Raw genomic sequence first — 25,578 nt, forward strand, 5'->3', positions numbered from 1 at the left:
GTGATTTTTTAAGCATCCTTCTTTGATTTTTTGTTTGAGTAGTATATCTTCCTGCTGTCTGCAGCAAGAAAAACCTTTTCCACCTCACTAAATCCAGCGCATGTGATGAGTCATGCAATGAACAGCACCTTTCTGTGAGCCTTGAAAACGCAGCCGCTCTGTGTTTGGCTGTATGCTGCTGGGGAAGCCAGGAGCTGGTTCCCTTTCACTGGGGTTTGCCCTCTGCTCTTCCCCAGGCCTCAGTTTCCCTGTCTGCAGTGAGCCAGAGCCATTACTCACAAAGCCTGAAGGTGGTAGTGTGAGACCAAAGCAAAGAGATGATGCTTTCTCCTGCAGTCCAGGCTGACAAGCTGCCTGCTCCACAGCCTCAGCAAGAGATGAGATGATAAGAGATGGCCAGGAAGCTCCTCGTGTTGGGCAGGTCTCATTTTTCAAACCTACTGTGATTTTCATAATTTTTACTGCTTGTGGTGTATTTAAAGAAGCAAGATAAGGAAAGATGTATGCAAATATCTGGTTTTCATTTCCCAAACAGGACTGTTTTGTTTTTTTTTTTCCTGTGCAGGGCCCTCATGAACTCTTTGAGTTTTTCCCTTTGCTTGGCAACAAAAGATCTGTCCTGAAGGAAATTATAATTTGTGCACATTACAAATTAGGCCATGTAATAATATTACAATACTGTATCATTTTATTTTCATGTGTTATGACAGTAAAAATGTTTAAGATATTACTCTAGTATAGCTACTATGAGTTGAAACAAAGTCAAAATCAAACACTGACTTTATACAAACAATCTGTTTCAACCATGTTAAAGGCATCATTGAAATTACGCTTCACAGAAATATTTGAAAACATTAACTGGTTCTCATGGAATGCCTCAGGTTTATAAATTTGGCTGTTTTTGAAAGAAAAAAAAATACTTTAGACAGAAAAAAAAAAAAAAAGCTTTAGTTCAGAAAATCTGCTACTACAGTTTCATACTAATGGCAAAATTTGGCCCAAGAAGCAGCCTTTATTAAACTACTGTCACCCAATTTTCTAAGATAATTCAAAAAAAAATGGTGTGGAATCTGAAGACACTGCAGGGAGCCCAGAAGCAGTGCCTATAACCTTGACTTCTAAAGCAAGACAGAAGAGTTGATCCGATGTGATGGCTCAGAAGGAAAGAAAGAAAAGAAGAGCAAGACTGGTATAAAGAGGTGCTAAAACCACATGGAGTGGCAAAGGAGGCTGAGACACTTGTTGCTGTCAGCTCTCTGCCCTAACCCACTCCCAGGGAGTGCTTACCCATGAATCAAGGGCATGTATATGCACCCTGAAACGTGCCTGTAACCATCTCCAATTTCAGTTTAAGTTAATAGTCTGAGTAAATCGAAGCAGGTCTAGAGAGGCTGTACGTCCCATTTATCCATCCCTGCTGCGGAGGTATTAACCTCCAAGCAGGGGAACAGCACAGGCAGGTGGGGATATTCCTTTTAAATCACTCCAGTGCCAAACACGAGCCATACAAACAGGGATGTGGATGTACACACACGCAGGATTGTGCTACTAAAGGCAGGCTGAAATATCTTGTGTGTGTAGGCATGGCCGATGTGGTCCATGCCCCACTTGCTAGAGCAACACCCAGAGAGGATTCATCGAGGTGTGGGGTGTGGATGGAAGCCACGTAGCTAGCTGTGCCTCTGAGTGCTTTCAGATGGATTGCAGTTTCCTTTGGCTGAACCCTTTTCTGTGCTGCATTGGTGCACGGAGGGCTTTGTGCAAATGACCTGAAGCCAGCTTAGAAGTCACGTTTCTGGCCCCTCTCATTAACGCGTGCCTCTACCACGTGTGCCCCCAAGCCCCTGGGGCGTGATACCCATGTAAGCACTGCCGAGACTGGGTGCAGGCAGGCGCGTTTGCTCTGAGCTGGCTGAACCTTATCTATCCTTGCTGCCTTGCTGAAGCTTCTCTTCACGCTACTGTTCTCCCGAATATCAATGAGTAAGAACAAGGCATCACCAGCCATACTGAGGGGAGAGGGGCAATGCACTGCTTCTCGCTCTCTTTCTCTCTTTTCCCCCCACTTTTCTTATATATTTCCAGGTTTAAAGCACAAACTATACCCTATGGTAAGTGCCCCACATTTCAGATCCTGTAATTTAGACCTGGAGAGGCTTCTCCGTTTATCCTTAAGCCACCTGTGGCCGTGGGGAAAGCTGTCCCCGTGGACCCGCTCCCATCGTGAGGTACTCACAGTTCACAGTGACCCGGACTTGCTTGACATCTGCTGAAGCAACCTCGTTGGCAGCTTTGCACTCGTACTTGCCCGACTGCTCTCGCGTGATCCCCAGGATCTCCAGATACTCTTCCTCACCTTCAAACTCTCTGCCTGCAGAAGAGAAAAATACAGATGGTGGCTCTGCCTGGCATACAGATTGGGGAAGTCTTCTGCTTAATTCCTATGGAGGAACAATCACCACAGCGATTCTGCAAATAAACAAAAGCCATTGAGGGAGCTATTTTGAGGTTATTTCAGAAGCTGTATCAGCAAGATATTTGCATTTTATTTAGTTATTGAAAACTTGGTTTGGAAAACTGGGAAGGAAACATACAAGTGGTAGCAAAGTGCTGCACATCCTGTAGGCTGTCCAGACCAAAAAGCAAAATCTTCACCATTTGAGACTGAAGTTCGGTGGTGTGACCATGAGAAGTCAGCCTGTGGCCGACGTGCTGGGTCAGGGGTGGCTGGCTCCTCAGACGAGCTGCTGTATTGTCAGCAGCCCTTTGGGCACCGCAAAGCTGTGAAAAATGTCTTTCTGTCTCTCGGAGCAACCGCCACCCCGAAGTGTCATCGATCAGCTCACGCTACAGTTAAACACATCCAAACTGAGAGAAACAAAGTGTAATTTGATCTGCGAAGACCAATAATCATTACGAATCCTCCACCTACTGTCCATGCGAGAGGACGCATTTAAGCCGTGCTGCCTTGCTACGACAGGTTTGAAAGCAGAGACTTGAGCATCAGCTGGAGCAGGAACCAGGGGAGGGCTACAGCCGTGCTTTTAATTCACTGCCTGACCCTGGGTGAGGCACTCATTGCTTTCCCCCCGTAAACTGCAGCTAATCGCCCTTCTCTGCCATCACCTCCTGGTCAGGGAAGGGCACTGAGGTTAATGCATGCAAAGCACATTGGAGTTGCTGGATGAAAGGTGCCAGGGAAGCATGAAATATTAGGATTGGTGTATCTATGCTATTCCTTCAGAAAGCAAAGTAGAAAAAGGCTCCTCCTGGAAAGACTATGAACTACCATGGCAGCACTGTGATGGGAGACACCCCCCATCCTTTTTGGGGGCTGCAGCGTGCAAAGCCATGAGCCCCAGCTGCATGCCTGGGTTTGTTTAGAGAAATCATCCACCAAGCCTTAAAGGGTAAGAGCCAGATTTTTTTTTTTTTTTTTTTTTTTAAAAAGAAGGTCAGCACACAAGGGCTCCCTTTCAGGCTCCTAAGAGAGCGGTCAGATTTTCCAGTGAAGCTCTGCCCGGAAGACGATTTCCGCTGAAAGGGTGCTGAGCACTTCTGAAATCCTGCCCACTTCTCATCAGCACTTGCTTGATGGACTTCAACCAGAGCCTGGACGACAGGGCTGTAGTCCTGGGCTCTGCAGCACTGAGTGAAAGCAGCAGCTAAGCCCCCTCTCCTGCGGAGCCCTCTGAAATGAATCCCACCACACAGGCACGCGTCTGCTGCAGCGTATTAGCCAGGTCAGGCTGGCTGCACACACGGTGGTGATGCCAGCTGCATGCATTTGCCTTCTGCACCGGAGATAGGGACTTCAGCAACTTCACAATCTGCTCAGAACTCTGTCCTTCACACAATTATTTTTGCCTTTTTTTTTTTTTTTTTTTTTTCCAGGCAATTTTCAGAACCATTGTAGGGGAAAACCAACCCCCGTCACAGAGACTCAGCATGTGTACTTATTAAACTCATGCAAAGACAAGCTTTCCCCTTTCTTTCAGCAGGACTAACCAGCAATCCCTTTTCCAACTCCTACCAGCTGTTCCGGTGAGTGGAAATCTCATTGCTACGTCTAAAATTTACAACAGCTTCGATGCAGGCTTTCCCACCCCCTAACAGGCTGCTGAAAGGCCTTGCTCCGTGGCACCTGTGTATTTTACAAGGTAATCCATTGGCAAAGCTGGGACACTGCTCTCAGCCCTCTGCTGTGCACTGGGGCTGATGCTCTGGAGAGCCAGGGGAGAGCTCATGGAGAAAGAGGAAGGGCAGGGTTTTCACAGGTGCTTGTTATTGGGGTAACTCCTGAATATACTTGGGAATCTCACCTCCTGTAGGAGCAGAGTTAGGTCAGTTCTGGTACAGGAAGAGACTTCAGTCACCATAAACCCCTTCCCTAATCTCAGCATGACACAAGGGCCCTTTCAGGGAGATGGTCTTGCCCTGCCCTCCAGCAACAGAGACTCTGCAGCTTCTCCAGATGGTCTGTTCCCCTGCTTCACCACCCTTACCGCTGGAACCATTTTCCCTGCAGTCTGACCCAAGTCTCCCTTGCTGCAATTTAAGGCTTTTTTTTTTTTCCTTAGCCACTATAGACAAAAAGAACAAATCATTCCCTCCTTCTCTGCAATAGCCTTTTATCAACTTTAAATCACTTATGTTCCTTCCTTAGTTGTTTCTTTTTTTTTTTTTTTTTTTTCCTTTTCTTTTGGCTGAATAGTGTCAGGTCTTTCAACCTTTCTTTGTAGGTGAGGTTTTGTAGACCCTTGATCATTCTTGCTCTTTTCTTTTAGACCTCTCTGACAAGTTCACATTTTCCTGGAAGTGCAACACCCCAAACTGAACACAGCACTTCAGATGAGGAATTACTGCAGACGAAGGATTGCATCACTTCTGCACTGGGCTGCTCTTTGTACAGCCAACACATAGTTTGTGTTTTCGTCATAGCATGATTCATTTTTGATTGAGATCTCCTTTAATCCTTAGATCGTCTTCCAACATACTGTTACCTGCTAATAACTCTCTTTGAAAATGCCACCCCCAATTTGAGCTGATGGTCAACACTTGCCTCCTTTTACAGCAGCCCTCCCAGTTGGTAGGTCAGCCAGTTGACTGGAAAGTTAATCGGACACTGAGGAAAGGCTTACAGAGAAAAGGTTAAAACATAATTTGCCTCCACTTTGCAAATCATTTGCTCTGCAGTTTTGCCTTGTTTATACACAGGGCTCATTCCAAGTGGGACTTGCTTCTCCTGCAATTTGCCCTTGTCACAAGACTGTCACAGTAATGAAAAGAGGGTTGAGGGTGACTTACCAGCTCTAATGGAGTGGCACCCTCATTAGGGGTGCTGTTAAGTCTGTCTGTCAGAGCACTACATCAGTGGGGCTCCAGAAAGTATCCTAAAAGGTACACGCTTTCCTAAGGGAAGATATTTTTTGGCTCTTCCCTGATAAACACGCATGCACTTAAAAGTCTAATCTGTGTACCACGTCCAGCAGAAGGGCTTTCTGCACAACCTTTCATGCACAACCCTTCCCAACAGATGATGAGCTGCTGCTTTGCCCACTGGAGCTCTCTGGGCATGAGAGAAAGGGAAGGCTTCTGTTTTAAAGGGAAGCCGAAGATATCAATAGGCCTATTCAGCTCCTCATTGCCCTGCCCCAGGACACAGATATGAGCATAATGCTTCAGGGGAAGCTTCTTTGACAGCCCGTCAGTCTCCGGATGAAATAGTGGTAGCACTGTTCTTGCCCCTGCACCAGAGATCTGTTTCAACACTGGCATCACCATTTTCCTACAAAATCCAGACTTGTCTCATTTGCAAGTTGGACCCCTTTGCTTGCAGCCCTGTCCCCCCCCTAAGAGTACATTAAGCATTCCTAACAAAGAGCATTTATATAAACTTGAGGTGTCATAGTACACATCAGAGAGAGCGAAAAGATATATCATGGTGTGTTAGAAAAATGTCAGGTTGTGATATCTTGCACAGAGCTGTGGAGATGTTTTCACTAATTCACCTTGGCAGCCAGATTAGGTGAGTCATATTAACTCTAACCTCCAAGGCAAAGCAGGGCAGGGGGAAAAGAAACAAAGCTTCAGACGCGGAGTAAATTTACAAACGTTTCCGTGCAGGAGGCAGCTTTGGCAGGAGGCTGATGGTTGTCACTACGCAGTTTATCAAAGCAGGGAGGGAGAGGGTTGGGACAATGCTCTCTGGTAGAGATAACAATGAACATACTCTGTTAGGTGAAGAGAGGGACTGCCAGCTCCTGGCAAGCGAGCTACTTGGTTCCAAATAACAGAAGATGTTTGCCCAGGGTGCACTAGCCATGGGCAGTCCTGACCCTGCTGCCCAAACCATCCTTGCTGACAAGGGCTGTTCCCTGGCTGCTCTGTCTGGTTTGGTGCAACCCCATCCCAGTGAGGGGCTTTCCAGGAGTCCCTGCAGGAGAGGGCTCCCCTGTGCAGGTGCAGCTCTTTTCCTCCCAGAGCATCCATCCCTTCCTGTGATTCCAGACAGCTCATTGCAGAGCTGGCTATCATGTGCCCATCGTCCCCACCTGTTTGTGCCTCCAACACTGGGCTTCTCCTCGTGCAGAAATTTCTTTAGTGACTTTTTTTTCAATACAGTTGTGTTCTTAATCTGAAGCTCAAGCCCACTGAAACTATCTGCTTGCATTTGGTATGTGGAAAAAAGACCAGATACCCTGCTTTTGCATTTGTTTTTTCTTCCAAGGCTCTTTGTAGTTGTGAAAAAGGGGAGAGCAGAAGGGGCTATGTGTCCTTGTTGGGCCCTCCTCTGCCTAAAACAAGAAGCAAGGGGATAAAAAAAAGATTGCAAATCAATAAACGCCATTTGAAGTTTTTTGTGTGTGTAGCAACTTCCAATATTGAGTAGAAGTTTTTGTTCTCTCTGCACTGTCCATTTATTGTTTAAGGTCTTTGCCCTCCCAACTTCCCTCCTTCCCTCTGCACCACACATTCCTTACAAAAAGGCTTCTGAAAGACAAAAAATAGCCAAGGGAGCCTTAGACATCATTTTCTTGTTTTACATCTAGCTGAGATTTTTTTTTTAATTCAAAACTTTGAAGTTTTCATTTATCAGTCTCCATCCCCTCACCCATCACAGATTCCAATGAGCTTGGCAATTTTTCTGTCCCTTAGTTGAAGAAGCTTGTTTATAGCAAAGAGATCAGTGGAGAGCAGCAGATGGTGGATGAGCAAAGGGAGTGCCAGTGCTACAACGCTACAGTGAGGAGGGAAGGTAGAAAAATGAGCACAGTGTGGGATACGGAGGAAAATAGATGGAGAAAATGAAAGATAATAGAGAGGGAATGAAGAGAAGGACAGAGGCTGGGGGAGAGAAATGGAAACAAAGTGAGACTCTTCACGGGCTAAGAAAAAGAGGAAATGGTGGTCAGCTATGGACACAGAAATGTGCTGAGCCAAAGAGTGAGAGCGGAAGGTGGAGGAGAGACAGTGGCAAATAGGGAGATGTGCAGTATAGAGAGAGGCACCAGCCTCCCTTGTGCAACGGGAGCCGTGAGATAACCGCTGCCAGAGGGACACGGACAGGGGGGTCAGATGTAGCAAGGCAAAAATTACTCTGTTTAGGCAGCAAGGCACAGCAGGGTATTTATTGTGTAAGCTGGCCTCATGCCTCCCATGCCCTTAGGTCTGTAGCTATTGCACATAAACCAAAAAACAAGTGCACTGCCAGCGAGGGCTCTGGCCCGTCTCTGGCTCCATGAATGCAAATGAGTCAGATCAGGAGGAAACACCCTGGCACGGTTTTCCCTGGCGTTCGTGGGACCTTACTCAGCAGTGATCCCATTTTCTCCTTACGTGCAAAGCTGACTGCCTTCCCTCTCCAGCCATGGGCTGTGCCCCAGAAGCTCAGAAATCCTGCAAGCCTCGTGGAGACGTTCCCCCAAACCCTGCAAACCTAGCATGAGAGTAAAACTCCTCTGGGTGAAAGCAGCCTCTGTCTCCAAAATCCCACTCCCTCTTGTCTAAAGACTAGATGACTTTATGACTTCATGTCAAAGATAATGACATATGTTTTTAATATCCATCTCTTTTTTTTTTTTTTTTTTTTTCAGAATTACTTACCAAATTGGATCCAAAGTTGCTAACACTTTTTTAAATGAACACAAAACAGCATTTTTTTGATGGCTGAATTGCTCTTGCACAAAACTTGGCCGTGTTGCCAATGTGCAAAGTAAATTATCAGCCATGAGGTAAATTAAGTCATCTAATGTCACAGCTACAATATTATGCTCCCTAAATGTTGCATGCTGCAATGTGAGTTATGTAATGACGGTGTTACCAAACATCAAGACCTAACTCCACTGCCAAGAAAATGACATACAAACATGAACAAAACAACAGTTGCACTGCTTCTGCATCCCCAAATTCCTGCCTGCTGCTTTTTGGAGGTTACTTTACAACAATGTGGGGTAGACATCAGCAGCAGTTAGAGGAATCACTGAGATCCTCTGTCACCTGGCTTACTCTCATTTAGCCTCACGTACCCCTTTCCCTGCAAGTTATCCCATCTTGGAGAAAGCACTCATGCTATCATCATTATGTAGCTTGAAAACCAATTCTTCCCAAGGCCAAAGAAAAGATCAACATCAACAAGTCTCATCTGGGGCATGCTCAACAAGAAGCACAACTGAAATACACTGTTTCTGTCCTGTCAGCAGAGAGCTGGGATGGACTGAAATGTCCCGATTTTAATTCCACAAATCCTTGTGTCAGTCCCAGACCTTGGGGAAACCTCATGTGATGATGCACAGTGGTACTGGCTGTGCCAGTTGGCCAGTGTAAGAACTATAGGGGTGGTCTGTGCTTGGTGGCATCTTTAAATATCCTTGTTCTGTTCCTTACAAGAGTCTTGTGTCTCCCACAGAGCAAGACATGCTCAATGCACCATTGTGCAAGAATCAACTGGAGTGCTTTCATAGGCATCCGTGGAAATGTTCCCATGTTTTTTAATATAATGGGTTTGTTCCCTTGTGTCATATCCATTCACACTTCTTGGGATGAGGGGGTAAGAATGAACCCAGAACTTCAACCTAACGTAAAAATTATATATATATATATACACATAAAACAACACAAAGATTCAATTTAGCCCTCACGATTCCATCCTTTTATGTCTGAAACTCTGAAAAAGGCCTGAAAAATGACAGACTGTCCCAAATTTACTTGAAATAGGAAACAGCATTACCTTCGAAGCTTACATGTTGCTGTGGCTCTTTCTCTGCAAGCCGGAGACAAACATTTCATGGCCAGATCACACAGCCCTTGAATCTCCTGCGCTTCTGCGAGATGGCAATTCTCGTAGCTCATCCCTGTTTTCAGTGATGCTACTCTGAGCAGCGAGTTCACAACTAAACCCTAAAGACCAGGGATTTCCGTATCAGCTTGGATCTCGCTACTGATCTTTTACACAGCTCTAGTTTTCAACTGAGGAAATGGGGTCAAAGAGTTAAGCCACCCCTCAGCAAGATTTACCCTTTCAAAAACATGTCAGTGTGTTGTGATGGCTGGCACCAATATTTGTATAGGTGGATTAGCTCCTTGAAAAATCGTTTTGTTTGTTTTCCTGTCGACCGCTCTCCCTACTGCAATGTTTCTCAATTAGATCCAGCACAGAGACTGCCTGACACCATCCCCATGCCTGTCACTGGTGGAAGGAGCAAAGGGGATATTCTCCAGGGGACACAAGGGGTTTGGAGATGAGGCTAAGTGGCTGCATTTAGGATGGAGTACGCGTGAAGCACTGCCAGGTATTGAGGCAAGGATCACCGATGTTTTGGGCAGAGTGGGGTGTGCTGGGAGGAAAACTGTCTGGGCTCACATGCTGCAGGGACTTCTGATCAGCTGGGCTGGCTCCCGTGATGCTGTCATATGAGGGATCTGCTGTTGATTCATAGTGATACTGGTCCAGATAAATGACTGCTTCAGTGCAGGATATGTAATTCCTACGCTGTTAGACACTCCCTTGCTTTCCAAAGAATAAGGAGTCTCTCTCTCAAAGTTGCAGGGCATGGACTGCGAAGGAGGAAGGCGGCATTTGCTCAGTGACTAGTCTTGCAGCTTGTATAATCTTACAGGGGGGCAAGCAGTGAGGAAACACAGACTCTGCTTTTGAGCTCTTTCAGCTCCCAGACACAGCTCTTGCAGTTGGCAGGGCAGCTGCTGGTCATCAGCACTACTGCAAGTCACGGCTGTGAGGCAGGGCCTCTCCCTTCAGGAAAATGGGGAAAAGAGGGTGTTCATCAGAAAAGGAGAAAGCAGAAGATGACGAACAGAAGAACTGGTTTCAAACCAACTTCTTCCATGTTACCATGTAAGTCTATGATGGGGTCGGAGGATAAACCAAAGAGATATTTCGTTACCTTTGTCTCAATTTCCTAATGCTTACAGAAAACTTCAACTGTACCACTGCTGGCATATGAATACCATGACAAACCATGCTGATAAAAAGTGTCTCACCGGGCTTCACCTCTCTGCATCTGTTATGGACAGGAATTCACTTACCTCTCCCTTCCCCTGTCCTTCCTCCCTCCCCAAACACGTTTGTCTCCTCTGGGGAGCCCAGCACCTTGCTCTGCCATGAGCCCCTAGCAGGGACTGCTGCCTACAGGAACCAGAGGCAGCCTGAAGGCACTGACCCAAGGAGGCAGGAAAAGCCATCCATTTTACGTGGAGGACTCACTGGCTCCTTTCTGCAAATTTCCCGAAGAGGCGGGGGGTTTCATTAGCATGCCTTTGCAACTGCACACCGGTGAGAGTTTTACCATAACTAAAACAGCAGTTGTTCTAATTAAACCAACGCGGAGCAGGCCACCTTAATCACTGGCATGATTTCATCTTCCTTGAGGAGAGAGGGGAAGAGGGATCACACCTGGTAAGAGAGAGGGAAGACGGGGAAATGTGCTGAGTCCATTTGCTCCTAGTTCCCCAATTTAGAGCACTAAGGGATGTCTCTCATCTCTGTAAAGATTAATGGAAGCTTCTGACAGCATGTTTTATTAAATGGTTATATAATAATTAATGCTTGAGAGCAGGGCTTCCAAAAGCTTCTAAATGCTTTAACAGGACAAGACCCAGTGGCTTTCAATGGCATTTGTGCTTGCAAGTCACTCAGGTGCACTGGAAAATGTCACCTCTACTCTCTTATTCAAATCAGTGCCTCATTTACTCCATCAGCATGACCTTGCAAGGCTACATGGAAGAAACCAGGGGCAGGGGTGAAATCGGTGAGAACTCTAGGGAGAGGGTCCATGTCCCCTCAACCTTGGGTGCAGGGAGGAGAGACCGTCAGCGCATGGCCCGAGTGAAAAATCCATCAGCTGATGAGCAAGTACCCTGACACCAAGGACACCTGAGGAAATAACAGCATGATAATTCCCATCCCGACTCTCCCAAAGCCTGCAACGGGGAGGCACATCTGTCCCTGAGACGAGGCACGGCAGCAGACCAGGTAGAAATGCTGCTGGCAAGCTAGGAGGCCAGTGGGCCAAAGCTTAATAGGAAAACAGCAGTGATTTGTCTCCACCACTATTTATGTTTCAAGCACATGACAGGCTGTCAGTGGAAGTGAGTGCTGCTAAATTTACTGCTTCTCAGATCTCAGCCACAGTTGCATACTTGACAAGTCACTTCATTTGAAGGGCTAGGTGCTGGGCTGGACCTTCCTCCCCCACACTCTTCTTCAGGGAAAGCCACAAACCAGCTGTCTTTACACTGAAAAGCCTTCCCCTTGGGGGCTATATCATCAGGGTGTGAGTTTAGAGAAAGGGGACATTCCGTGCATATTGATTTTTAACCCTGGTAAGTGCCGGTCTCGTTCTGGGCCGTGTGTCTGCAGATGTGTGTCGGAGAGGACACACACCTCGCAGAGCTGAACTAGTAACAGGTCTGGGCATGAGGAGAAGGTGAGAGCAGAGCTGGTGGGCACCAGCTGGGAGCGTGGGCGAGAGGTGCCAAGCATGGGAAGGAGAGCAGTGCGAGGGCTGCTGGGGATGCGAGAGGTGGGTGAAAGTGTGCACGTGTGGAAAAATGCACGTGGAAGCGTGGGTGTGGGACTGAAAGCATGACAGAGAATTAATGTGATGAGGTGGATGGGGGAAGGCAGGAAGGGAGAATGAGCCTGCAGTCTCTCATGGGGACAGCAAAGCTGTGTATCAGGTGGCAGCAGGTGCTCCTCTGCTTCCTCTCTTTTTTTGGAAGACTGCTGTTCAGAGCAATGTTTGCATCCGCTGCCCCAAGGGCTGGGACACTACTGCCTCCCCAAGCTCCTCAGGTAAGGGCTCCATCCTCTACAGCAGCGGGAGAAGAACGCTGAGAAAGGTGGGAAGCTCTTCTCAGTGCTGGGGCTGTGTTCAGGACAAGCCTGGACCCGGGCAGACACCACCTCTATGTGTGACATGGCCTCCTACCAGTGCAAAGGTCCAGCACGCTTCCTCTTAGCTTCTTTTTTCCCTAATTTATCCTCACTGCACTACAAAAACCTTGTTGAAGGGCTCTGGTCTTAGCTGTATGGAAGCCGCTCCACGCTTTACAAAGCTGTGCTGCTCTGACTCTGTTCGCCTGCTGATATCAAGACACAGTTGTCAGGGATATGGTGATCTGAAAGACAGCTGAGGGGGACTGGACGCATCCCATGGGACTGCCCCAACCTCTCCTTTCCCTTCTTCTGTGCACAGTGGAGCTCTGCCTTCTCCCTCACATGCTCTTGATCTCATGTGCAAGCTCCTTTCAGTTCTCTCATGCCCACTCAGTGGATTAGACACGTAATTCACTTCCTGAGGCATGAACCGAGGCTGCACATAGACCACTTCTCCCTCCTGGCAGCCTAGGGTGCTGCAACACTGGCCTGCATCGGCACATGGATATTGACTGGCACCACAGGACATAGATTTCGGTCACCTCTCCTTTACTGCAACGCCTTCTCCTCTTTATCCAATTTGCCAGTGGAGGTATCTGCGATGGCTTGTCGATACCTTGTCCTTGCCTGCTGATCTGGGGATGCTGGTCACACAGACTGCAGACAAAGACTGCCTCTTTCGAAACCGACGGGAGGGATATGGGGAGAGGTGGGGTTCGTGAGATCGAGACTGACAAATAGTTTTGGCTACCTTCTGCTCTTTGGTTCACTGCTTCCCAAGCAACATAACAGACACTTTTATGAGTGCCTCATCCAAGGCTGCTCTAAATTTTTCAGGGAGTGTGTATGGGGGGGAAACACGACAACTGTGCCCTCCCACCTGGCCTCCAAGGACCAGGAATTCATCCACAGTAATCATCCATGCCCCGTGGGCTGAGGTCTCTGACACTTTTACTGGATAATAGTCCCTCTTAATAATCCAGCCACCCAATCGAATTCCTTTTTATCACCTCTCCAATACCAATACTCCATCCGAGCACTCTGTGTAGGCAAGGACTCAATGGAAAAAAAAAATACCCTGCAACTTCTGACCACAAGATATTGAAATAATAAAAAAATGATTTTCAAACCCCCTTTCCCCAAACACTTATTTCCTTATTTCTCAGCTACTCTCAAAACTGCTGTCCTTGTATTTCTAAGTCCGGCATTCCAAGTGGGATGCTGGGTTTGATTAAAACAACTTCCCAGCTTATAGGTTATGTCAATATCCTGGTGGGATTTTATGCCACTAATCTCAGCAGTCTGCAATTTCAGAACAGTTGATGGAGGGGAGGATGTTGACTACATTAAAATGGTAAATTCACCTACAGACTATTTTTTTTTCCTCTGGCTTAAGAACAGAAGGTCCTGAGATAATTTTCAGGCAATATGAGCTTACACGTACAGGGGGATGCAAAGAGCAAGAAGGAGAGGGAAGAAAAGAGAAGGAAGGAGAATGGAGAATTGGGGAAGAACTAGCAAGACAAAATAAAAAGGCATAAAGAAGATGGTTTGAGAGACAGAAGACTGCAAGAAAAAGACAGAAAAAGAAATAGATAAGGAAATGAGACAGATTAAAGAGCATGAGGTATAGATTAAAGGTTGATTAAAATGTGAGGGGATGCAGAGGGTTAGCCTAGTCAAGGTGAATCACCATGGCAAAGCAGTGAGAGAAGTAGCTAGTGTTGGCTGGGAATACAACATACAAGTGGTTACTGAGCCCTGACTCTTTCAGATGTATTTGAGTAATATTGATCTGTAGTAAACAATTTTGCTGCTCACATGCAACCCAAGGCTGCCAGCAGGGTCACTGAGAGTCTCAGACACTTACGTAGAATGTATACATCCACGGGACATACGAGTCGGTACGCAGGTAAGATGTCCCCATGACCTTTGACAGTGAGGGCTAGGGACAGAGTGGGCAAGTTTGGTGCCGACTCCTCCTCCTTACTTTCTGCCTGCTACATCACCTTAAAGGCAGACAGAGCACACCATTAGCTAACTACCCCTCTATTTCTAGGCAAACAAGTGCTACCTTCTCAAATACAGAGAGTCTGCTAAAAGATCTCAGCTAATACAAGTTTCCATGTTATGGGACTGGCTGTGATTCATGGATCAAGAAGACAAGGAAGGAGCTGCAGTCCCAGCCCGTGAACAATGCCAGCACTGCAGGAGATCTAGAAGACAATCCCCAGCACTTTCAAAGCAGTTCTGGTAGAACTCCCATACATTTCTTTTCCTCTTCTTCCCCTAGGATGTTGCTGCAAACAAGCGCTGCTTTTCATGGAGGCCAGCACGACTGCCAAGAAGCTCAAGGAGGAGAGAAGCACCGTGAGCCTCTCCCATCGCTTGTCATTGGGAACACTGGAGGTTTAGATGCCCTCACCTCCTGATCAATTCTGGCATGCAAAGGCTCCTCACGTCACCCAGCTGTGTCACGCAGCAGAGCTGGGCCACCAAATACATGCCTAGGAGGCAGCCTGCAAGATGGGATGTGGCAGGGAGCTGCTGCAGGAGGGGAGGGGGATGAAAACCAACCTGCTGGAGACCTTGGGTCCGCTCTTAATGCAGTGAGAGGCGTGGCCTCACTGCCCTGTGCTCTACTGCACACACAGCTTGCCCAGAAAGGCATCTGTTGTATATAACAGGAAGGCTGAGGTCTGCCACAAGGGGAAGGGGCCTCTGCTCACATCCAGAGAAATCCATTGGTTCTTCTATTCCCTGCTCCTCTTCCAGCTGGAGGCACATGTGGAGAGTCATGGCAGAGAGCTGGAGGAATGAGAGACTGAGACACCTGCTTTGGTGTTTCTTCACTTAAATCAAAATCCTTCCTGAGCCCCTGCCAAACAGAAATTGGCTGAAGGTTGACATATAATCTTCTGTATTTGAGCCTCCTATGGACATTCACACATGCTGCTCATGCCAGCATGCTATGTTAACTCGTACATCACTTGCCTAATGATTCAGGGATTCGAGCACCTTAACTTGGAGCAGACAGCGAGTTGGAGGCAGGAGGGTTTGACTTCCTGTCTGTCTTTCTGTTCACTCAGTCATCCACAACAGTGGATGATTTCTGCACTAGCCTACAGGCAAGCCTTGCTCTTTCAATTAAGAAAAAAAGAAAGAGTAAACATTTAAGAGTCCTCAGAGTTTGAGATGGGTTGATGCTGGCAGAGAGTATTCAGCACTGCTTAGAGTCATGAGGAGGGAGATGGCCTCGCTTCCCTTTCCAGGCAGGAAGCCCCGTCCTCACCTGCACTGTAGTACCCACCACCAACCCCATCCAGTTGGGGATGCCTTAAAAGCTGGCATGGAAATGATGCTGGTGATGGGGATGCTCATCTGTAGTCCCTCCTCTGCTGTCTGCATGGAGCTGGGAAGGTACTAACAGTCCTTCCACCCCCAGGACTTGAGAGCGGGCGATAGATTGAATCTCAGCTTAGGCAAGGGCCTTTCTAGGGAATGAGGCTGCAGAATTTCCTACCGAGTTTTCTCAGGAGAAATGCAGTCTAAGTTAGATTCAGACTAATAGCCTAACACTTGTTCCTCTCTAAAAGCAGAAAATGCCCAAGGCATTTTTCTTGTGCTTGTGCAAAGACACTGATCACAAGCCTGTATACAGCACCACATTCTGGGTCCCTTCTGTGGGGAAAAATCATTAAGCAAAATCACATGCATACGCCCAGCAAAAAAGGAAAAAGATGAAAAAAAAATCTGTGTGCAGAGGGAACAGTCACAGCTGTTTCAATTTATGAGACAAGAAATTGTATTTCAAAGAGAATACAGGAGTTTTCCCCTTTGAGAAAGTTATTAACCAGAATTCGCAATAAACCTCCCTCTGTTTATATGCCCCTAAACTGAAGGGCCCTGCTAGAGATTATACTGAATTCTGCAGGGCTCTACCCTGCCAAGAAAAACTCACAAGCCTCAGACCTTACCATCCCAGAGGTCTGCATCATCTCTTCTGCTTTTGACACAACATCTCCCTGCCTCTAGTCTCTCACCGTTTTTTTCCCTTCTTCAGTTCACATACCTCTTTTTGCCTTATCAATTCTCCCTCTTACCCTCTCTCCCTCCTCCTCTTGCCCTGTTATTCTTCTTCATAACTTCCAACTCTTTTCTTCTTCCACTCGTATTTCTGTCTACGACCAAAACCCGACTGTAACTCACCTGAGCTACTGCACTGACAAAAAACATTCACAGAGGGATACTGAACGGGGGAGGAGTTCTTGTATTTGCAGCTTTGTTTTGCTTTTATCGTTGTCTGTTATATGGCAAACACATGTGGAGATTGCTCCAAGATAGACAATCCCATATCACACCACATGGGTGGAGAAGACTAGGTTCTTCCACTTCAAAGCTGTAGGGAATTAAACCGGAGAGGGAGAAACAAAACAGAACAAAAAAAATCCCCTGCAACTAACGGACTATGCTACAGCTAAAGAGGAATCACTGGGAGGTGCTGACAGCAAAGAGCATCACCTGCAGAAGAGCGAGGCTGCTGGAAATTTCCTTGAAGATGACCTACTGAAGATGTGTTTGATTTGAACCAGTAAGGGTCTGCATCCACTTGTACTTGAGGACCCTGGTGGAAAGCTCAAGGCTAACTAAAAAATCTTTTGCACGTACCAACTTCGATCCTTAGGGCGTTTATCAAGAAGCAGGCAAACAACAGAAGATATAATGGTGGTGTAAAAGAGGTAGTAAAAAGTAGAGAGAGAAGGTAATTCCAGCAATCCCATGCATACTTGCCCTTAAAAATGGAAAATTTAATGTGGAACATACATCCATGGCTCACACTCACTTTTTAACAAGGAAGCTAGTAACTTAAGGAGGTGGTAGGTTACCCCACGAAAGGAAAACAATCAATCAAGCAGCTATATAAATAAAGGACACGGTCTTCTTCTTAAGCCTCTCTCACTGCTGGAGGAAAGACAGTGGCCTGGGTGGACCACTGCCCCTTTTCTGGCAAGGCTGCTCTTGAGTCCTGCTGCTTTCTGCTTCTATCTGACAGTGTCTCAGCACACACTTTTCTATACACAGTATTCGTGTGTGGTCAATTTTATATAACAATTTGTATGCAGCAGCCTGGAAACGAAAGTATAACACGCATTGCAAAGCTGATGTTCTCCTCATTAAAAAGAGAAAAATCCTCCTTCACCACGTATGACCTAGTATCTATATCTCCCTTTTGGACAATATATACTGTACTGTACATACAATGGAAGCAATAAATAAGCCATTATGTAAAACAAGAAGAGGCTTTCTAATCGGGCAGTGAGTGTTCGACATGCAGTCATTGATTTAAGCATCAGCCAAACAGGTAATGATTAAAAGATGAGAAAATGCCTGGTCTCACTCAAGAGCCCAATCAAGATATTACAAAAACCTTCCAGTTTTTGCACAATAACTCTCTGGATAACTTGGCCTGAGGAGGGCTCGAGGCACAGGGAGGGGGAAATGTTTGACCCTGCTGCCCCACACCCCTCTGCTCTAAAGACAGAAGGCTTCAGCTGCCAGTATTTCCAGTCTTGTACTTTCCCTAGCACAAAAGTCATGTTATAAATTAAACAAGAGCTTGGGTCTTCTACAGCAAGCAATGGTCAGTATTCACATGAGCAGAGGCAGGATCTTGTCTAGGATGAGCACAGCAGCAAATGCAGCATCCATTTACTACTAAAAAAGCAGCCTTTTTCTCGTTTCCATTGCATGTTCCTACCTCCACTGGTCAAGAAAGCCTCCTTCATATCCTGAAATACCTACATGTGCACATAAACCTCTTTACAGGCAACCTGCTACCCAGTGTCAAACAGGGTTATGCTGAATGACTCAGGGTTTTCAACCACAGGTTGAACAAAAACAAATTGGAAAAAATACAGCACACTGCTGACAGTCTTTAGAGAGAGCGTTATATGAGCCTGACGTGGAAGTAACTGCACATCTTACTGATTTATACAATGCTTCTTCTCTTTCGATTCATCTGCTTTTAACCAGCTGACTCAACTCTCAGGAGATGCTGTGGTCCTGGGTTCAGCTCCACGCAGCTCTTCCTGCCTGTCTTGTGCTAGTAACCAGCCTTTCTTTTCCAATACCCTCAGTATGAATAAGAATACCTCTGCAGGGAAAAATCATCTTTCTCTGCAATCCCCAGTTTAATACTGACATGGCATCAATATCCTGCTGCAATCTCTTCCCTTTAATTAAGCTCTACCCCTTCCTTTTATGCCCCTTCTCCTTAAGTCGTTCAATCTTCCCCTTCTCTCTGCCCTGCTTCAACCTTCCCGATGGGTTTTTATTTTCTTTCCCTTTCCTTCTCTCCTGGAAACTTGCCAGTGATACAGCAGAAGGGAGCACACCGAGAAAGGTTAGGCAAACACAACATTATTACCAGAATCAGCAACATATTGCTCATTAAACATTTAAAATCAACAGTTGCTGGCTTGATCTGCCAATACCGTGAGAAATGCCAGTTTTAGCTCAAGGTGCCTCTTGTTTCCAAAATGGCTTTATTTGTGATGGGGGAGCTGGTGGCTGCGAGAACAAAACCTTACCTCCAGCGGCCAACAACACCCAAGCTACAGGCGGCACCGCGGGAAGTTCCCCAGCGAGCACCAATCGCTTCTGCCTCCCCATCGCCCCCGCCGCTTTCCAGAAACAAATGGATGTGTAAGAGCACAGAAATGTGTTTGCAGGAGATAAATTATTTATCTGAAATTTACTGTTGTGAAGTCAGCGTAATTCTCAAATCCGCAGACATATTTTATGCACTGATAGGACATTTCAAACAGGGGCACTTGGACTCGTTTCTTCCCTCCTCCTACAAGTATTAACACAATAATGCCTCACCTGGAAAAGAAAAGAGCTGGCACTGGAGCTAGAAAGGCAAGAGGATAATACGCTTGTAGTTTTTTATTGTGTCCCAGTGAAATCTTGTTTCTTGATAAACAAGACAGTATAAATTCCTTCCTCTCTCCCTCCAACTTCTGTGACGTTCATCTTTATCTTTTCTCCCACTTTTGCAGTGCCGATGAATTAGGTAGTTGGAAAAGACTAGCTTTATACCGTACCAGGTACAAACATCACTCCTGTGGGCAAATCCTGTGGAGTGTGAGCCCTCCGGCTCTGCTTCTGCCTGCTCTCCGCAGCAGTCCTTGCTCTCCCAAAGCCCCTCTGTGCTGTCTCAGCGGGGCTTTGGCTCCTACTCCCAGGCACATACCCACACTCCTGCTGCTCTATGGGCACTCTCCTTTCTTCTGCTGCCATTCTAGGTCATTTCTGCATCAGTCAGGGCTTGCCAAATGATACGTTCTTTCAGAAATCCACTGGGTAGCACAGCATATCTCAAAGCATGACACTGACAATCTTGCAAATATGAGCAGGCATCCAGACTAATATTGCTTCTTCCCAAAAAATACTTTTGGGGGAATTTTTGCAAATTATTCTAAATGGAACGGAGCTTGGTCTTGGTATGAAGACTTTTGAACTTATCTGATGCATGCATCTCTTGTCCTCTGCTAAGACAGGTGTAATAAGGTCAATAATAAACCCTACAGTTCACACAGAAGATAATCAGTCCAACCTTTTACAAGCTCTTGTGTCTACCAAGCAGCGGCGAGTCCTGCAGATGCTCACAGGTGCCCTTCAGTTAAAGTCAGTCAGAATGGAAGTGAACACAACCCAGCCATTTCTTCCCCTTTGCTCTGCACAGGTGTACTTAAACAAGTATATGCTCAAAGAGAAGCCAATGGCTTGCTCAAGGCTCTAGTAAATCCAAAAGACAGCAGTAAAGACTGTGGTTTGCCAGGCTATAAGTGAGCATTTTTGAGAAATCAGATGGAACATTTCCAACAATCCAGAGTTCCTGCAGAGAAGTCCCAAAAGCTCCTCATTTTAACAATAACTCCGTAAGTGGATGCACTCCCCCACCTGCCACTTAAGAAGCCTAATCACACACCAGATCCTCCATTAGAATTGGCCACCACACAGCAAAGGAAAAGCTGGCAGCCGTTTTCACTGAAACACAGCCTAAGCATCTTGAAATGCTGCCACTAGAGTTTTCAGAGGGAAAAGAAAAAATAAGAGTCCTTTTGATTTAAAAGCAGTCTCTCTCCTCCTTGCATCTGGCATGCCTTTTGTTTGTTAATCCAAATAAACACCTGACCTATGGTCAGATAAAACAGGCTGGATTTTCACTGATAGGAGCAAATCTTCACTGCGGCTGCAAGTGGCTATTTTCGTGTGCTGTTTGATATTCAACAGGAAAGATGAAGCATGTCTTCCCAACCTTCCCGAGCTAATTACTGCTGTCGATGGGACTACAAGACCCTGTTCAAGTCAGCCCAAAAGACCATACTCTTACACTTACATTCTGTGACAGCAACTGATGGTGAAAAATTGCTGCTGCATTAATCCAGATGTTAGTCAGCTACTGGAGATCTCAGACCACAGTCCCGTTATGGCGGCTGGTATGGTATTATGAATCCAGACAGACCAGAGCCACCCCTGGCAAGTGGTCCTCCAAGAGAGGGGCCAGCTGTGACCCACCTACTCGTCTTAAAGTGAATGTAAATGAAAGTGTCAAAGTTGACCTAGCAAAGGGAGTGGCAATAGGTCACATTCCAGCTTTCTGAGCCAAAACTGAATCAGAAGAGCCCTCTTACTTTGCCAGAGGCACCAAAACAGACAAGTCAAACAATGCAGCAAGAGGATTTGCCAACCAGGCAATGAATGACCTGACTGACCAACGACTGTTAAGAAATAGCAGCAAGCATGCATCTCCTGGATTTGAAAAAAGCACAACCTGAAAAAAAAAGAACAACAACAACAAAAAAAAACAACTAACAAGCCACCAAACCCACAACCTCAAAGAAGCCCAAACCCTCCTGTAATGAGATCACAGGTGATCTAAGCTCTCTGTATGGCAGATAATTTAAATGGAAATAAAGCAAGTCTGAATTTCTAAGACTGGTACTGAGGACTAAAGAAAGAGTGGCCTCACAAAACCTTTGCTAGAAACCCAGCAGTGGTGAAATGGCTTGCTCAACTTGCAATGTAGTTGTAGCTTCAGGCAGTCCAGTGGTTTAACTATATAATTGCCTGAAATCAGTCGCCTAAATGAGCGCTCAATAATCCGGCCCTTTATTAGGTCAGGAAGCTCCCTGAGCCCTGCAGGGTTCCAGCAGCACGGCAGACCCTCATACTCCAAAGTGGTGTTGCGCTGCCGAGCAGTTTTAGGGTGAGGAACATTTCCCACTCCCCTCCCTACAGGGTTCCTTGAGGGCTTGATCCTTCTGGCCACAGGTCTTGGTGGATGCTTTCTTTACCTGAACGAGTTGTAATAGTTATGAAGGGGTAACTTTTTCTCATCTAGCGAAACTGATGCTACCCACCCTCTCTTCAGCATCCTTGTATCATTTCCTGAGCGCTGTATTTCTGTCAGTATAGGCAGATGCGAGGTGGAGTTAAACAAAATGAAAATAAGCCAGCCATTTGCACCTCTGTAACAGGGTCAATTTTAAAATTACACCTTTGGTTAAATGGGTGCAACTTCCTCGTGTAGCCAAGCCCCGAGCTCCCTTTTTAAGAATAGGTAGTACACCAAAAGCTATTTTCTTATGAGAAACCCCAGAAATAAGTTTCAGGCCTCAGAGAGAAGGATTAATTTGCTAGTAATGAAAGTGACACACAGGGAAAATGTAAAATCAATCTTGTGTTTAAAGGCAGAACAACACTGGCTCCGCTTCCATTTTTTTTCCTCTCTCTCTCACTTTCTTCCTCTCTCCCCACAGTGAGCTTGTTACCACCGAGCATACATTATGCACATTACCCACAAGGCTCCGCTCGGTTTAAATTAAAAAAAGAAACAGCGTTTTTAATCAATCTATTTGCACTCTTCTGTCACAACTCACAAAAGCTCTTTGATTTCTTTTCATTGCTCTCAAGAGAGCCCAACGTAGACGACTAAAGAAACCACTGCAAACTAATAATAATAATAGTAATAGTAGAAATAATAATAATAATGACCCCCCTGAAAAAAAGAGAAATGGAAAGGAGAGGCACGAGTAGTTAGCTGGTCCTTGAGAAAAACACAGACTACATTAGAAAATAACAGGTCAAACTTAACCAAACCTGGGTGATCTGCCTTGTTCTGACCTTGGTCATCCCTCGCTCTCACCACCAACAACTAAGATTAACTGTAAAATAACAGAGGGACTTTTTATCCTTTAAAAATAGGCTTGCCTGTCTGCACCTATTCTCCAATTCCTGGCAATTCTGATGCGTTCACATTTGGAAATGAAGTTGCTCCCAGAAATTCAGCCCTTATATTGGGTTTCATATACTCTGCGTTTCAGATCCAAAATTAAAAATAGCAGAGAAATGTTTAGCTGCTTTGCCCATATTGAATCGCAGCCATGATTAATTTTACCATTCAGTTCAAGCGAGTGCTAATTCTTTCCTTCTTTCTCAAGTGAGGCAACAGAAGGAAAAGCAGACCATAACTTAACATGACCATATAATGCTAAGAACTGCTGCTCAGCTTTCTCACTATAAACAATTTTACAAAGTGAAAACCTTTTCCTCTCTCTTTCTCGCACAGCTGAAAAGTAGAATAATCTACCCAATGAGTAACCTTGACACAGGACCAAGATCTTCCCACTGCTGCACCCCTATCAGGAGGATCCCTTATGCCTGCAGAAAATGGTTCCTTGCAGTAGATGCTCTTCTGCCTCCTCCACCACAGCAGGGCTACACCCCATTTCCACACCTGAAATATCTCTCATGATCTATATACCAATCTGGAGCAGCTACCACTAGATGCCACATACTTTACACTTCCAGACTTAAATATCCTCCAGGTCTCCTGAGTTTTAGACTCCTGGACTTACTGTTCTGTCGGTAAAGATCCTGCCAACACAGTGATACGTCTTTCTGCTCCAGCCCAGATACATAACTTGTCCCTTTCGGCCATATCAAAGACATATACGGTACATTAATGCTAAATTATATTCACAGTTCAAACTGTGAAAAAGATTTACTATTCAAAGAAGTAACGCCAGGGACCATATCCATGATACAAATCTAGATGCTAGTTTAAAACTGAAACATGCAAGTATTTTGGGTTGCCAACACCTTAGGGTTTGGTTTATACTTATCTGTAACCAAAATACTGCCACTTTCCCCTGCAGCTTTAAAAATGGAAGAGAGAAAGAGAAGATACTGGTTATCTTCCTAATTGCTTCTGTGTAGCAGTCATCTGCATAGGAAATAATGCTGGGATTTGCCATGGGCTTTAAGAGAATTAGATGCTCTCTATGCATAGAAAGTCACTGGCTCTGGATGGCTAACTCCATTAGGCTATTTGGAAAATCCCAGCTAAGTAGCAACTCTCTGCAGTGCTGGGAAAAGGAAATGAGAAAGAGCATAATGGCTTAATGGTACCCTTAAAAGTAGCGACTGCCCTCAGTATTTGCAGCTACTCTTTGAACTACAGCAAGCACCATTTCTGAAGCAGCACGGGAATGGACAGGCCAGGTGGGTGCAAAACATACAGGCAGATTGAAGGCCATTCTTGCTGTCAGTGTGGCCTTAGAGGGCACAAACACACAATTGCTGGCAGAAGAGAAAGCTGGGCCTGGGCATGGATGAACTACCACTGCCACGCAGGCAGGGCTGTGGTGTTTTCCAGCCAAAGGAGCAGAAAGCACCATGCTGCAGCGCTCTCCTGGTGAAGAGCCCTAGAGAGAAGGACTCCCTGCAGGTAATCAGGAAAAGCATCAGCCTCGCCATGTTCGGAGCACGCTGTAAGTGATCTCTTTACATCACCTTTTCTCACCTAACACAGCTAAATCACCAGGCTCTGCCAGCATGCTCTTGGGAAAGGGCAGCTGTCAGCCAGCATAAGGGAAGTGGGGGAGCCAAGGGTCTGGGGTCATCATTAAGGGCTTTTGACCAACATAAACCGTGTACAGTCAATGGGTGGTAAGCCTAGACCACAGGCAGGTCTAAATCATAGAAACTTGCCAATGGTGGGGGAAATTATCAGATGAAATAATGACATGGGCACGTTCATATTCTTCCAGGTGGCTGTAACTCCACCAAGAAGTAACAGGTTTTGGAGGCTGCGTCCTTGAGCCGAAGGGTCCAGCCTGGCCTACCACTGTGTCTGTGTTACTGAGACTGGAGTGCAAAAGGAGCAGATTTGCAGAGCACAATGGCATTAGAGATCTGCTGTTCATATCATAGGGAATTTACTTAGGGCTAGCTGGGGACCATGGAACGGGTCCCATGAACCAAACACTATTAATGGCTGGCACCTCCTGGTTTAGCTTCATCTGCAAGGAACCCAGTACATGTCCAGAGACCATCCTGCTGTAAGAACCAAAGCGCAGTATGCAGAGGTGCCTCCAAAGCATGGTCAGAACTCCAACTCAAATGCTGATGTGCTAATGAAGACACGCTCCATACCATATGTTGCACTGCACTTCATAAGTGGTACATTTCTACATATAAAAAGTGATTCAAAATCAATTCCCTTTGTAATTATTTACACCTAGGGTGGAGAGTTCATGCAAGCTTGTCAATACTTCACTGCGCCAAGTGCAAAAAGAAGCCTTACCACCTCTACTTATGTGCATTAAAATCGGATCAGTTCCCAAGATCCTGACTTTCTTCTGATTCTAGATATCCTCAGTATGACCTCACTCACTGATTCACACTTAATATGTCTAGTACAATCCAGTCACTGCTGTTAAAATCTATTTAATATGAATAAATATTGAGCACCGTGGCTCCATTTGTCTGAGATCTGCATGTACAAAAATTCGCCAGAGCAAAGATTCCCATCATCCTCTGTCTCAGGATCTTCATTCCCTCGCTTAAAATCCTGATTATAGACAAAAGACTGGCTGTAAGAGTGAGATGGGGGAAGAAATTCCTTGCATGATTCACTAATTTTTCACAGCAAAATAGGCTTTTCCCAAATGACAGACACACAGTAGGGTCAGCAGAGAAAATTCCCTCTGTCTCATCTGCCATTCCCAGCAAAAACAATCACTGGGAACAGGGATATTTCTGCTGATAACTCTCAAAGTGAAAGAAAATCTCATTCACCTTTTGTTGAATAGTCAATTGTTTACACCTGT

General features: G+C 45.8%; 1 protein-coding gene across 5 annotated transcripts in view; it reads right to left on the minus strand.

Annotated features, from left to right (window-relative positions):
• The window catches only part of LOC121076669 (limbic system associated membrane protein), a 958,116-nt gene that overhangs the window by 24,465 nt on the left and 908,073 nt on the right, over nt 1–25,578 (minus strand). For all 5 annotated transcript variants that reach the window (XM_040571198.1, XM_040571206.1, XM_040571190.1 and 2 more), the window contains one exon: nt 2,237–2,371. In XM_040571198.1, coding sequence (XP_040427132.1) covers nt 2,237–2,371 — 135 coding nt within the window. The remainder of the gene's footprint in view (nt 1–2,236; nt 2,372–25,578) is intronic.

This window comes from Cygnus olor, chromosome 1 (genome assembly GCF_009769625.2).
Source record: "Cygnus olor isolate bCygOlo1 chromosome 1, bCygOlo1.pri.v2, whole genome shotgun sequence".
In the NCBI taxonomy this organism is placed as follows: Eukaryota; Metazoa; Chordata; class Aves; order Anseriformes; family Anatidae; genus Cygnus; species Cygnus olor.